The 15,413-nt window shown below is 35.2% G+C and overlaps 1 protein-coding gene across 2 annotated transcripts in view; it reads right to left on the reverse strand.

The window, feature by feature from the left end:
- Positions 1-5,427: 5,427 nt before the first annotated feature.
- The window catches only part of katna1 (katanin p60 (ATPase containing) subunit A 1), a 35,939-nt gene continuing 25,953 nt past the window's right edge, over positions 5,428-15,413 (reverse strand). For both annotated transcript variants that reach the window (XM_039747577.1, XM_039747576.1), the window contains exons 7-11: positions 14,934-15,092; positions 11,963-12,089; positions 8,730-8,861; positions 7,651-7,777; positions 5,428-6,113 (exon numbers count right to left, since the gene is read on the reverse strand). In XM_039747577.1, coding sequence (XP_039603511.1) covers positions 5,915-6,113; positions 7,651-7,777; positions 8,730-8,861; positions 11,963-12,089; positions 14,934-15,092 — 744 coding nt within the window. In that variant the 3' untranslated portion in view covers positions 5,428-5,914. The remainder of the gene's footprint in view (positions 6,114-7,650; positions 7,778-8,729; positions 8,862-11,962; positions 12,090-14,933; positions 15,093-15,413) is intronic.

Consider the following 15,413-nt stretch of genomic DNA (forward strand, 5'->3'; position numbering starts at 1 on the left):
TCCACAACTAAGAACAGCATAGCTAGGGAATCTACTGAGCCACCAGAAGCCTATTTGAGCAACATTTTTAACATTTTAAATTATTGTAAAATAAAATAAAAACATTTAATGTAGTCTAATGAATCCTATAATTGCATTCTATTATTACTGTTATTGTTATAACTTGCTGTTAAAATATATTTAATAAACAATAATGTAAAATAAAATTGCTTTAACTTTCAAATCAGTTAACTAAATCCCTGAGTGCACTTGAATGTTAGGCAAGCTTACAGTTTCTAACTTAACTATATTGTGAAATTTTACCACATCATCACCCTTGCTATTAAATATCACATATTTCTGTAAAGTGAAAGGAAATTACTTTTGGTAATTACTTGGTTAAAATATCAGCCAATGAATATACAGTAGAAGTGGAACAATATTTATTTTATGCACGGTAAAGAACATAGTGAAGCTGACTTGGAATATTTAAAAGCATCATCATTACTGGATGGGGTCAATGTGGGCCTTAGATATTCCCCACACTGAATTCCATCTGGCCTTCTTTGGAATGAGTTTTTATTCCCAATACAGTAGAGATTCCAAAATGGTTTAGCATGTTACCTTTTTAACCTCTGAAAGTCAGTTTCCTTCAATCTGGTATTCCTTGAACTCCGTGGCAAGGACAAAACATCATCTGTGCCCAGTATCTCTCTTAAGTGAAAAGGTATGTGGTCGCTGTTGTTTTTCTTAATCTCTGAGCCGTTTGGGGTGGCCTTTCTCCCTTGTATCTTAGAGACACCGTCTTCTAGAGTTTGGCAGGAGGTTTGGGGTTTAGCTTGTTTTTCATCTGCTCATATTACTTGTTTGAAACCTGTTTACAGCTGTACTTCTGTGATTTTTTCCATTATAATTTATCAGTAATAAAAAAAAAATTCTGGGAAAAAAGGAAGGCCATGAGGGCTGCAAGTATGTTTTGATTAATTTATTGTTATTATTGTCTTATTAGAATCTAATTCTTGCTAATAACAAAACTTTGTATAAATGGTAACTGGAGAGCTTCTTAGTGTTACCAGCGTGCTGCTTACTTTTAATTGTACATTTTTTTTTCTAAGAGTGACATTCAAATGTTCCGTTTAGCAAAGCAGATTTGTCATTTTCATTTCTTTTTCTTAACAATTCCCCCCCCCCATCTCAGTCAAATGGGGAACTATTGCCTAATATACTGTGTTCACTGGTGACCTTGTTCACTGAATATTTTCCTGGCTTAGGTGAACATCTTTTAAAACACCCAGTGATGCTTTGTTGAGGCCATTGTGACTTCACAGACCTGTAGCAACCCTGCGCAGATCATTCACGTATGCTTACTTTAAGATTGCTGCTGGGGAATGGTGGAAATCCCATATCATGCTGTGTGACATTTTCCCACACTCATTTCACTATGGGGATTCCCTGCTCTTCCACTTGTTGTTTTGACTTAAAACAGCTGCTGCTCTTTGATTGCTCATCTGTGAAATTAAAAATGTAAAAAAGGGACCCAAGAAGCACTACTGGATTCACATCCTGGGTATGTTTAAAAAACACTTGTGTATTTTTGTTTGGAGGCTACATTAGTTGACCATAATGAGAATATTAGGAGTACTGACAACACTTTACTGGCAGCCAACAGCACATGGCTAATTATGTATGCAAATTAGCTATGTGCCCAGGTACAAACAGGACTTAAAGGAGCATCTCAATCGAAAACAGGGGAGCAATGACAAAAACAAAAGATTACTAATTTGCAAAGTATTTCTTCGTGGTGAACGTGTCTGCACTGCAGGTGTAGCTGTGCTCAGAGCCACATCAATCATTGGAATGAGCTATTCTCATACTGCCCTCCCAAAAGTGATTCATTCTGTCTGTGCTTTTTAAAAGTTTGAGGCATGGTGGCACAGTGGTTAGCATTTCTGCCTCACAGCTCAGAGCACGTACCGTATATGACCACCATAATTGGCCCAACATCAGACTTTTCCCTAGCCCTCAGGGACACTTAACAGACCACTGTAATCCGTTCAGAACTAGGTCAGTTCCTCATTGACTTCATTTCATCTTGTGGAGCTTGGTGAACTCTCAGTGAAGCAAAACTCTATGGAGTTCTCTCATCATTAGTAGAGCAGTCAAAAACAGTGAATAAAGACTGAAACAACTAATATAGAACCAGAAATGGTACATTTGTAATTAAAGGTTGGATGATCTTCCACGTACAAGATTGGCTTGTGTAGTCACTGTGATTCCTTATTTCCCAGGCTCCAACTGAGATTCCATCCATTACAGGATGGGTAACTCTGTGCCAGAGCCTATGCCACCCTGACTGAGCAGCAGTTCATTACGGGTTACTTGCTAATGCAAGTTGGAGTTTCCAGTTAAAATGCAAGCTTTTGAGGGTGCCTGTATAGATAGATAGATAATACTTGTCCCCAAGGGCAAACTTAAATATTTTCATGCTGATTCATCTTTTACAGAAAGCTTATTGTCCTGCCAGGCAGCCAGTTTGACTGAAATTGCTTTGGACTCTGAGTCACCATGCATTGGTCAATGCAGGCTTGGAGAAGGTTGGATGAAGCAGTTAGACAGGTCTCTTCATCATATGTCAGGTTTAATACAATTCTGCCACATAAATATAACAAACTAGGAAGGTGCCATTGTATGCTTCAGCGTGCAGAGGAAGGAAAATCAAGTGAATGGGCCGATAGAAAAAGGAGTTACAAAATACAGTTTATGGGAACTCTTATGATCAGGGTCACAATAAACCTATTAATACTATCATGCAATGTATGATGTGTTACTGAGTGGTGTGAAGAAACAAAGTAACGTGTACCTCATGCTGAAAAACACTCAGGCTCTGTGTTTGCTCCAACACAATCCAGTTAAAGTGAAGAAACAGACTTTTTAACAGAATCCTAATTTTTTTCAGCAGGTGGGCACCTACCGAGTGTAAGCAATCAACATTAGAAAGAATTCTAGTTAAATATGTTTCTTCAGTTTTGTTTTATAGAGCTGTAGTCCATTTTTTGGCAATGGGTGGGGAAGGAACATCTTACCTAATAACTAAATACAATTCTTTAAAAAACACTTCCTGCTCAATACAGCCATGTACTATAGAACAGTAATACTGTATGCATCAGGTCCATGGGGTGTGTGTGGTTATATAAAATATGTAAACATCTTCTCTTTATGGCACTCAAACCATAGATAACTTGGGTAATCCAAAACAAATCAAGAAAAGGACTGACAAAGGTGTTGCCATCACTCCTTTTCTTTGACAACATCCAGAGTCAGCAGTTCTGCTTCATTCCTGTTCATTGTGCCTCACTGCCATCTAGTGGCTCTTCAAGCCATTGCATGCTTGAGGACTTCAAAAACAACAGAACAAACCTGAAGAACATTTGAACTGACTGGCCTCTTACTCTTTGGGGGCCTCATGTGTAAAATTCATAGTAAAACATGGCATATGGACAAAAACGGAAATGTGCTTATGCACAAAACTATGTGTGCACCAAGTTCCGTGTACTTCCCTTTTGTAAATCCCAATAAATGTGAAATTTAGCCACACCCCATCTCCTCCCAGAATTAGACCTATTTGAATATGCAAGTCAATATAAATAGCCCCTTCAGTTCAGTGTTTTGTTAAGACAATGGCAACGTGGAAAAAAAAGGATTTCACCAAATGCAAAGTTGAGGTCCTACGCAGTGGAGGCAGTGGTATGAGCAAGAAAAGAAAATTGATGGTGTGGCACTCAAAAGTTCAAGTTCAGAAAGTCGCAGTGTGCCCAAAATAAAAAAAAAAAAAAAAAAGAAGTGGTCAGATATCAAAGTTGACGCGAAAAAACGAGTTGTAGCCCACCATCTGAGTGTTATACTGCATACTAACGTATTAGGGCACAGAAAATGGAAAGAAAAAATATAGGGACACAGTGAATTGCTACCGCTGCACCACTGTGCCCCCACATGTTTTAATTATTAACAGTATACATTATTTTAAATAAATAAAGTTAACAATTTATCTGTAAAATGTAATATGTAAACTTCAATGCATTTACTCACAAAAATAATGTCAAGTATACATCCTAGTATTCTAACAGCACACAGCGCCAACGCAATAGCTCTTGGAAATCTAAATCGACTTAGAAGCCAGTCATAATCATTTGTAAATATGTACTCTTCTATTGAATCAAATTCCTTTGTCATTGTATGGCACAATGAGATTCAATATGCAAGTCCTCCATAAACTTATTTTCTAATAAAATGATAAATAATACAATAGAATACAATGAATGATGTGCAATATGAAAGCATAAGTACAATATACATGTACATAAAGTCATGGCCAAAATTGGCACCCCTGGAAATTTTCCCAGAAAATTGATGCAATTACAAATGTTTTGGTATAAAACATGCTTATTTCCTTTTTTTGCATTGGAACAACATAAAACACAGAAAAAAAGCCAAATCTGACATCATGTCACACAGAACTCCAACAATGAGCTGGACAAAATTATTGGCACTTAATTTTGTGGGTAAATCATTTTATTACAAGCATATGATGCTCGTTTGAACTCGCCTATGGCAAGAAACCGTTGCTGGCAAAATAGCAATCACACCTGAAGCCAGTTAAAATGGAGAAAAGTTGACTCAACCTTTCTGTTGTGTGTCCGAGTGTGCCACACTAAGCATGGAGAACAGAAAGAAGAGCTGAGAATTGTCTGAGGACTTGAGAACAAAAATTGTGGAAAAATATCAACAATCTCAAGGTACAAGTCCATCTCCAGAGATCTTCATGTTCCTTTGTCCACTGTGTGCAGCATAATCGAGAAGTTCACAACACATGTAGCTAATCTGCCTGGACGTGGACGGAAGAGAAAAAGTGATAAAAGACTGCAACGAAGGATAGTCTGAATGGTGGATAAATGGCCCCAATCAACTTCAAAACATAATAAATTAGCAAAAACCTCAAGTAAACTTTTTTCACGTTGTCATTATGGGGTGTTGTGTGTAGAATTCTGAGGAAAAAAATGAGTTTAATCAATTTTGAAATGAGGCTGTAATATAACAAAATGTGGAAAAAGTGATGCGCTGTGAATACTTTCCGGATGCACTGTAAACTTGCATAACGACAACTCTGAAGGACCAAAATTGGAGAAGTACAAGACATTTGTGTGATTCCTTTCTTTTCTGCTAGGCAGGACGATTATACATATTGTAATTTTACAAGTTTGCAGTTGCAATACAGAGTAGCAAGAATAGTAAAGATATTTTCTAAAAAAGGAGAATTATACACAAATGTTTGGTATTTGCATATTATCCTAATAAAAAAAAATATTCATCTTTTTTAAAAATCTAGTTGTTTTCTTCCTGTATTCTGCATTATAAATGTATAGTGTGAAATAATATTTGAGCCACTCACAATTCTAGATTAACACATGGTTTAAATTTTATTACATAATTTATTGCTCAGTTTATTAAAGCAGTGCATAATTTCATATCTCCTACAGTAATTATTAAAAAAAAAAAAAAACAAACAAAAAAAACTTCCCATGGTTTCTCCTGTCAATTTTGACTAATAAATCTCATGGGGAAAGTAAAAGATTTGAAAAAAGGCTAATTAAACTACTAGAATAAGACCTTTTGTTTCTTTAAACCAGTGAAAAGACTTCTCAAACTGTAACTCGCAATGTGCTCAATATGGCCCTCACACCCCAAACCAATTTGGTCAATTTAGCAAGGAAGTAAGGTCCCTGGTGGCAAAATAAAAATCCTTGAATTGTCTTGTAAGATGCATTTCTCTTTCTGTTTATCTGCTAAAGAGAAATGCCAACGTGTAGCACCTCTTCATCCGGCAGTACAAAGGACTTTTTGAAGGCAGGTTCCTATTTACGTCTTTTAAAAGTCGAGCTCAACATGACCCAAATTCAGCTATCCACTTTGCATATTTTTCAAGGTCCGATTCAGACACCGACTTTGACACTTTTTTTAAAGAACCTTCAAAATCTTTCATGGTGGTTGGCATGTGCATTTCATCTTTGGAAATGTTTCTAATTTCTTCAGGTGTTAAGCCTTCAATACGACGCCGCATAGCCATAAGAGAGGCATCCCTGAGAGGAGATCAAACAGAAAAAAGCTGAAACATCTGCCAGCTAAGTGTTTATATATTTAAAAACAAAAAAAAAAAAGATCTTAATGCCTTCAATTGATAAAGTAGGTTATGCATAATGCTATAGTTATAATATATATATATACACACACACGAGAAAATCTTGACACAAGAGAAGACTATTGGCAAGAGATTTTTTCAAGTCCCGCCCTCCTCTCAACCATTTCCGGTTAACGGCCCACGCCCACAGTCCTCTCACCTCTAATTTGTGTGAATGCTTTTGTCAGACAGTTCCTGCCCTCTCAGCTCTTATGAATTTTTACGTTTTCCTCACTTAAATTCCCAATTAAAGAAGACTTATTGTGTCCAAATTTTATTGATGAATTTCATCCGGAAGGGTTAACAGAAGAAATGAGTATACGGGCAATCCTAGCACCAAGAAACGAAGTCAAGCGAATTAACATGAAAATTGCCGATCAGTTACATGGCAAATTGGTTAAATGCATAGCAATAGACTATGCTGAAACAGTTGGTGGTGACTGTGCGGAAGATGAAAACATCAACTTACAATATCCTGTAGAATATCTACAATCGTTAACACTGTCTGGTCTTCCACCGGCCGAATTACTGGGCTATGCTGTAGGACAAGATTAGCTGTATTTAAAATTGGTTGAATAATTCTGACATATAAAATTTTAACAGGCGACAAAAAACAGTAATGTGGTACATCTTCCGTGGAGAACATTAGACAAGAGAGATCTTGATATGCCATTTGTATTAAAATATTCACAATTTCCCGTTAGAATAGCTTTTGCTATGACAATTAACAAATCACAGGGACAATTAGAAAAAGTCGGTTTATTTATTAGAGAGAAAGAAACGATATTCACTCGCACGTTGTCACAACGTAACTCCAAACACGGAATCCAAATTGTGATATTGACGAAAAAAGTTAATTCCAAATATTGTTTTTACTGAAGTTTTACAGTAAAAATGTAGCGGGGCCACATAGTGTTAAATGTCAGTTCTGAGTGCATCTCATTTCATCGTCCCGTTTGCCGTTTGTATGTGTATCAGTTAATGCCGTCCTCGTAAAGGAGGACGGATGATGGAAGGAGACCACAGTCACATCAACAGAGGAGGATATAATTTTGCTCTATTGCATTACATGTCAAAGACAATTCTGTCTGGGTGTTATAACGTCTGTCTGCCAGCTGGTTTAGGTTTGGGGGTGCTTTATCCAAGACCAATTCCTCCATCATGATCACATCTTGGCTGTGTGACACTGGCAATTTTCTCAAAAGAGTAATTTTACATTCAAGGGTCCTTTTCATCACATCATATAAAACTATATCAATTGTAATACCCAATATTTACAAGGCATTAACAGAATTAAATTACATAAATATGTTTGAAATTGATGCTATCTGGTAAAGTTGATAAATACACATCAAATGGTCAGCCAGAAGTAATTTTCACATTTTAGACAAAATGATTCTTTGCCCCTTTAAAGTTAGTTTAGTTTATGAAGTGCTCACCTGCACACATTTGTAATATCGGCTCCAGAATAGCCTTCCATTTTCTGTGCAATTTTAACAAGGTCAACATCAGGGGCCAATTCTAGTTCTTTTAGATTAATTCTCAAAAGTTCTTCTCTCCCTTTTGCTAGATTTAACAAAAAATAAATACATTTATGCACTTTAAATCAAGATACCTACAACAGTATTTAAAACAACAAAGACTATCCAAACATATAGTATATACAAACAAAATTAATTTCTAGAATGTATCTAGATGCCTAATTAAAAATCTGAGCTTTGATTTCTGTATGGATGGCATGGCTGTCTTTTGACCATTTTCACCTCAAATATACGTAATCTTCCAGCAACCCACCTCTTCTACATACCTGGCTTCCATATTTGATCTTCATATTAATGATACACTCTTATTACATCATGCAATAATGAAGATATAAGCTGTATATCAACAACCTACAACACTTTCATAAGTTCTCCAGCATATTGTTTTTAAATATTTAACATTCTTTGCTAAACTATAAAATCTAAAAATTATTTTGAATAATAGATTCTTAAAGGGTCATCCAAGCTTAACTTTAAAGAAAATTCTGAAGGGTTTGATTAAATTCTATAAACTCTTATATTAAAAAGTTTATCCAGGATAGGGAGTAAGTGTAACGGTTTTATCCAAGTTTGTGTGTAACATATAAAAGTACTAATAGTCTTTATGACTAAAGCTTAGGCAAACGTGAACTTTACAATTAAGACTGTGGAATATGCAACTAAGACATCCATCAAGCTCCACAATTTAAAAAATAAAAAATAAACAGAAAATTATAAAAAAAAAAAAAAAAAACAAACAAAAAAAAAAAAAAAACAAAAGAACCATAGTTTAAAGCAAATTGAAACTAGTACACAGACCTTTAAAAATAATTAAACAAATAAAATTTGCTCCACAAAGCATCCAAGTGAAGCAAAAATATATACATAGTACATATGCATATGTTACCTTCCCTTATTACAGGATCGATTACTGTCAAATATAAAATCTCAGGCTTTTAATATAATAAATGGAGAATTCATGAGTAATAACATATTACCTGAAGGTAAAGGAATGTAAATTCTTTTTTCCAATCTTCTCCTTAACGCCTCATCTATGTCCCAAGGAAAATTAGTGGCTGCTAGAACCATTACCATTTTTGATGGATCATCATTTTCTGAGGCTCCAACACCTATGAGGGGAGGAGTGAAACAAATGAGTCTGAAATGGGAATGATTCATACATACTGCTAATGTTTAGAAGCAATATTGGGTTAAGGCCATTGAAAAAATCTTGCCAGACACAATGTGAATTACTGTTAACACCACAGTTAGAAGACAGTGATTTGTAAAGTTAAAAAAAAAAAAATACGCATATGACAGAGGTAAAAATTCAGAAGGAAATAAATTAAAATTTTAAACATACCTAAAAGAATTAAATCACTCTGCAAACAAAAGTCCAACTACAGTACATTCTATTACAAAATACAGCAAATTTTAGAAGCTTGTTTCAAGATGAAAAAACTAGACAAAGATAAAAAAAAATGTATATTATATATATTAATACATACATACATACACACACACACACACACACACACACACACACACAGCGATCCCTCTCTATATCGCGTTTCGACTTTCGCGGCTTCACTCCATCGCAGATTTTAAATGTAAGCATATCTAAATATATATCACAGATTTTTCGCTGGTTCGCGGATTTCTGCGGACCTCAGTTTGTTTGCCCAGTTGATTTCATACAAGGGACGCTATTGGCAGATGGCTTAGAAGCTACCCAATCAGAGCATGTATTATATATTAACTAAAACTCCTCAATGATATACGATATGCTTCCCGTGCGGTGCTTGATTATTTGCTTTTCTATGTCTCTCTCACTTTCTCTGCCTGACAGAGGGGGTGTGAGCAGAGGGGCTGTTTGCACAGAGGCTGTTTGCCTAGAGGATAAGGATGCTCCTGTAAAAAATTCCGCTTTATCGCGGTGCTTCGGCATACTTAAAAGCACGTATTGATTCTTTGATTGCTTGCTTTTCTTAGCGAGCACTCTCTCTCTCTCTCTCTCTCTCTCTCTAATTCCCTGCTCCTGACGCGTGCACTCCTTTGAAGAGAAGATGTTTGCATTCTTTTAATTGTGAGAAAGAACTGTCATCTCTGTTTTGTCATGGAGCACAGTTTAAACTTTTGACTAAAGGGTGTTATTTCATGTCTAGAGGGCTCTAATAATGTTAACAGTGTGGGAGAGTTTATAAGGGCTTAAAATAGATGAAAATCCACAAAGTAGAAACCATATGTTTGTATGGTTATTTTTATATATCGCGGGGGGTTCTGGAACGCAACCCCCGCAATCGAGGAGGGATTACTGTGTGTGTGTGTGTGTGTATATATATATATATGTATATATATATATATATATTAAATAAAATGTGTAAAACTAAATTTTAACTGTCATTTCTAGGATATCCTCTACTGCCCCACGTTATGGGACCAATTAGCCTGGGTCTGGAAAACAAATAGTCGCACAAGTCTTGAGAGGGGGAAAAATATATGGTTTATTAGCAATGGATCAACAGCAGCTATCAGACCACAGTACAGGTACAAAAATGGCTCTGAAATGTAACAGACAACTCCAACACAACCGCTTCACTCCCTTCCCAGTTTTACTCCAACCTTCTTTATTTCTCCCAAGAAGTTTCAATTACATTGAGTCTATTGGGTCCCTTTCAAGACCTGATTGAGTCTAAAAAAGGTCTTGATCGTGTCAAAGCAAGATTTTAAATTTCCAATCGCATTGTTTGGGGTTTCACTGGCCCCCACCTGATCCATGTAGAAACAATGAATGCGGAGTTCCCAGTGAAATTCTGATGGTATTGAAACCCACGTTTTCTTTTCATTAAGTCTACGGAACTTTTTCTCAAGTATACACTTATGACTGTCGAGGGAACATGGAGTGGGAGGGATTTACAGGAAAGCGGATGTTTACTTTCACTACCAAAAACTTTGAATTGCTGGGACTGTATCACATTAAAATTTGGGTTTTCCAGAAATGGAATACTGTACTGTGCAACCCTAATATATTTACCCATTTTCAATCTGGGTAAGACAGGAACTTGTAGCTATGTATATTTAAAACTAATATTTGTGCATATTAATAAATCAAAACATTTACTAAATGAGAAATAGCAATGGAGTAATGTTACATTAATAGGGGAAAAAAAACCTCTGCCAATTACTAATGTGATATACATAAATGCACAAATACATACCCAATGAAGATAGAGTGCAGTGAGGCACAGGGGAGTAAAAGTTGGTTAAGCACAGCATGCATCTTCACAAACATGGTGACATGATAATAACGGACTACTCAGCACCAGCTCCTTGTAAGGTTTTGTTACTCATTTTATACATATATGAATAGTTTTAAATATGACAATATTAGCTATTTATTGCTATTTACCATTATTCCTTTATAAAGTGATTTATGAATGCTGCACAACCAATATAAATATATAAACTATAATTAAGAGATTTTCCTCTCCCCTTTTTTAAATACAAGATTTCAGGTAATGTAAGCACATTTGTGTTTCCTATTAAAATTAACTTATGCATTTTCATTCATCATGGTAACAGAGTGGCAACTTGTTGACAATCAAGTAAACATTTCATTGTACCCTATATAATGCACACTACTACTAATACAATAAACATTTGACTGTTGGATGTATTCTGTTTTAGGGTAGGTGAAGAAGAAAAAAAAAAAAAAACGACTTCTATTATAGTCTTTCTACAGATCCCAAAAATAACTTGTTCAACAAAGATTGTTTTAATGGAAAAAAGGAAATAATGTGAAACTGCAAATAATTACAAACCGTGATATGCCAGTTTCCTACACTAACACAACAGTATGTTACTTGCTAAACTTTCTAAACAAAGTATTTATATCTCATGCAGCTCCTGATAAGGAATATAGTAAAGTTTAGTAATGGTTTTCCATTAAACAATCACCTACCCTCCAACTCAATCAACTATGCCTCTGAAACATTTCTCTGTGAAAGATAAATATGAAAACTTAACTATAATTCACAAGTCAGAAAAATGAACAAACAAAAATTATGTTGATGCTTTAAGAAAAAAATATCATTACTGGGCAGAGGGCTATTCTAATTAAATATGAATTTGCAATGCTTTTATGCTTCATCTCACAACAAAAATATTACATTTTATTACAGCTCTCTTTTTACTTTGGAAAGGTCAAACGTTTTTAAACTTGCCACTTTACCATCCATTTGAACAAGCAGCTCTGCCTTCACCCTTCTGCTTGCTTCATGCTCTTCTGATGTACCTCTGCGACTGCACATAGAGTCAATTTCATCAATAAATATTGTAGTAGGAGCATAGAATCGTGCCTGTTTACAAATTAAAAAAAAAAAAATGTTATTGAGCACATACAAACCTAAAAAAAACTTAATTTTAGTAGTTCATTTTGTAGCAGGAGCCAAAAATGGTGGAACTGTCTGATTTTAAACACTGCTATGTAGTCTGCTGCACATCTGCTTTAAAAGTATAAATGGTCAATTTGACTGTCTAATTTCAATTTTAAATGCAAGCATTAAGATGTGCCATTTACAGTAGATGCTTTGTAAAAAAACAATGTTTAAATAACGGCCGCAGTGTGGTTTTATTAAGAAAGTCTTGACTAGAGAAATCTATTTATAAAACAATACTGAAAATGCAGATTCACAGACCAGCTCATGGAGCAGCAGAGTGGCAACTTTTATAGCTTTTCTTGCTCTGTTAGACCAGCTGCAAAGTGTCAGAAAACACCAAGATTACTTAAATTATAGGTGGCCATTATATTTACACTTGGTGTGTAATTGAGACTGCTCTGACAGAACAGGATAAAATGTAATTACTAAATGAAACTATTGAATGTAACACATATATACCCTGAAAAAGCATTTTGCCCCATCTGATTTTAAAGACTGGCTATTTTCACTGTGAATGTTATTAGATCAACTCATAATGGAACAAATATGATAAGTCAATACTCATTTACAGTCATCAATAAATATTAAACAAAAATAAATGCCTTGAGAAATAACCATCTCTGATGCAGACATCTTGCTAGAGCCCAATGCAGATTTTAAAATCCATATCCAACTCACACCAGCAAAAATGCACTACACCCAAAAAGAGACCCTGCAAATAAATGTGGACTAATTTTTCAGCCCAAATGATCCATTGATATAAAAACTAAATTAGGATGAAACTAGAAGCAGTTTATCAATTTTAATTAATCCAATATACTGCATCGACACGCAAACAAAATAGACTTGGTTGTTAGAATTAAACACCACATTGTAAAACATTTTTACCTGCACCCACCCTACATGTTTAAAATTGACACCCAAATTTGTAACCCACAAAAATAAGCCCTAAATTTGCTTAATGAAACCATTTTTTTGTAACTGATAGACAGACATTTTCCTGCATCAGATTAAGCACCTATCAGCATTAATGCTTTATGATCTCAACAAAAGAATTCATGGTTCCTTCAGGCATCACAAGTAGACCCACACCTAATGCAGCAAGGCATTCCTAAAACATGACACTATCATGTTCATTTCTAGAATAAGGATTTTACTACAATGTTAGCTTTCTCTCCAGATATAATAGAGTCATGCAGGGATGAGCCATGCTGTCTAAACAGAATATTTTGTTTTCCAGGAATACAGAATTAACTTGTTTGCACACACTGCCCAAGGAAATACAATACATCCTAACTTCTCCTTGCTAAAACCTTATTTCTCCTTTTACTAACTTACTGTCAGTTGGATTTAACCATATGAGTGGATTACATATGCCAAATATGTCAGAAAGACCAACAATCAGATTCAGAAGCTTCAGTGTATGAATCTGGAGATAAGCAAATTAGAGTACATTTACACATCCTCCTATACCAGCTGCAACTGAGGGATTAGCAAGCACATTGAGGTCATGCTAAACACTTCACATGCCATTAACTTGGTACCCATCTCCAGATCGAACCTGGCAACGTTCACCCTACGGAGGGCAAAATGCTTAATGCCGTGTTGGATCTTCACATTAAACTGGCAATATGAGTGCCACAAATAGAGGCCCAAGCCCACACCACCTTTCTCCTCCCTAGTCCGACCCAATGACCCGTAATGGATATGAAGCAGTGTAGGTTTAACAGAAGAGATGCACTATATTAAGCCCTAAATAACCAATTGCAGGTTTGCCAAAATAAGCTTTAGTCTGTTATACATGTAAACTACTTAATTGATATCTCTAGCTATTTAATTTACATAGTAAGAGAAGCACTGTCATTCTTAGACACTTAAATGGCTTTAGTTCATATTAACAAGATGAAGTAGTTATTTTTTTCTGTAAATAATCTTGTTACTGATAAGACTTTTTTTTTCTTAATGAAATTAAACTGGGCACTGATGAAGTTGCTGTTCAATAGAAGTAGAACCTCTGAACTAAGATTTTCTTTGCTCTGTTAACCAAGGAAAGAAAGGAAGTGGCTTGGCAAATATCTCACGCTGGTCGAGCTGGAAAGACATCATTCTTGGTAGGTTGGTGCCTTTCGACTATATTAAATAATTACTTACCCATATAATTAGCCATTATTTGTCCATGAAAAATGTCTTCTTTAGTACATTTGACAATTCATTGATTACCATAATGATCAGTTACACACACACACACACACACACACACACACACACGCGTCAGGCAATTTTAGTTGTAATTGAAAAAATCTGGGATTACGGAAATTGCAAAACAACATTTGAAGACTTAGTAAAAGATGTCAAGTATTGAAAATAATCTTCAATGAATGTGATCAGATTAAACTGATAAATAAGCATTCAGAGTTAAGAGGGTTAGTTTGCTTTGGCTTCTTTGCATTATTTTGTTCACTGTTTCAAAATAAAAAAATTGCAGCATTTTTATTGTTAGAGAAATTTGTTAGAACAGAAATGCTCTACTCTACAGGTACCTAGAATGTGTAGTAGGTAGTGAAATAATCTGTTAGTCAAAATAAGTACTGTAAAATGTATGCTACAAGGCAAATTAAAGCAAGGTCTTCTTAAAATTACTACTTTTTTGGTCCCCATTCTACAGTCTGTATTTAACATTTGTTAACACATTCTCTTCCAATGACATGTGATTTTTGTAAATATGTTGACTTTTCGATAAGAGCAACAGTGTTAGCAACTTACCATTTCAAACAAGAGTCGGACTAACTTTTCAGATTCTCCTCTGTATTTTGAGGTAAGTGTTGATGATGAGACATTAAAAAATGTAGTTTTGCATTCAGTAGCTACAGCTTTGGCTAGCAAGGTCTTCCCTGTTCCAGGAGGCCCCACCATTAATACGCCCTAGAAAATAATGCCTTGATTAAAATGTTACAAGACTGCATAATGGGCAAATTTTTTTTTTTATTAAAATAGAATATTTTCAGTAACAGTATTAAGGTTACAAAACACACTCACTGAATATATGGTATTTACCTATATTGCGATTAATATAAATATATACAGTTTGCAGCATACTATTAATATCTATACCTTACTTCTTCTGCTATGTCACTTACAAATAATAAATTACATTTACTGTATATAGCACTTTTGTAACTTCTCAAAGTGCTTTACGTAGATAATGGAGAGCCATTTCAACCACCACCAGCATGCATAATCCAC

This window comes from Polypterus senegalus, chromosome 3, assembly GCF_016835505.1.
Source record: "Polypterus senegalus isolate Bchr_013 chromosome 3, ASM1683550v1, whole genome shotgun sequence".
Classification (NCBI taxonomy): domain Eukaryota; kingdom Metazoa; phylum Chordata; class Cladistia; order Polypteriformes; family Polypteridae; genus Polypterus; species Polypterus senegalus.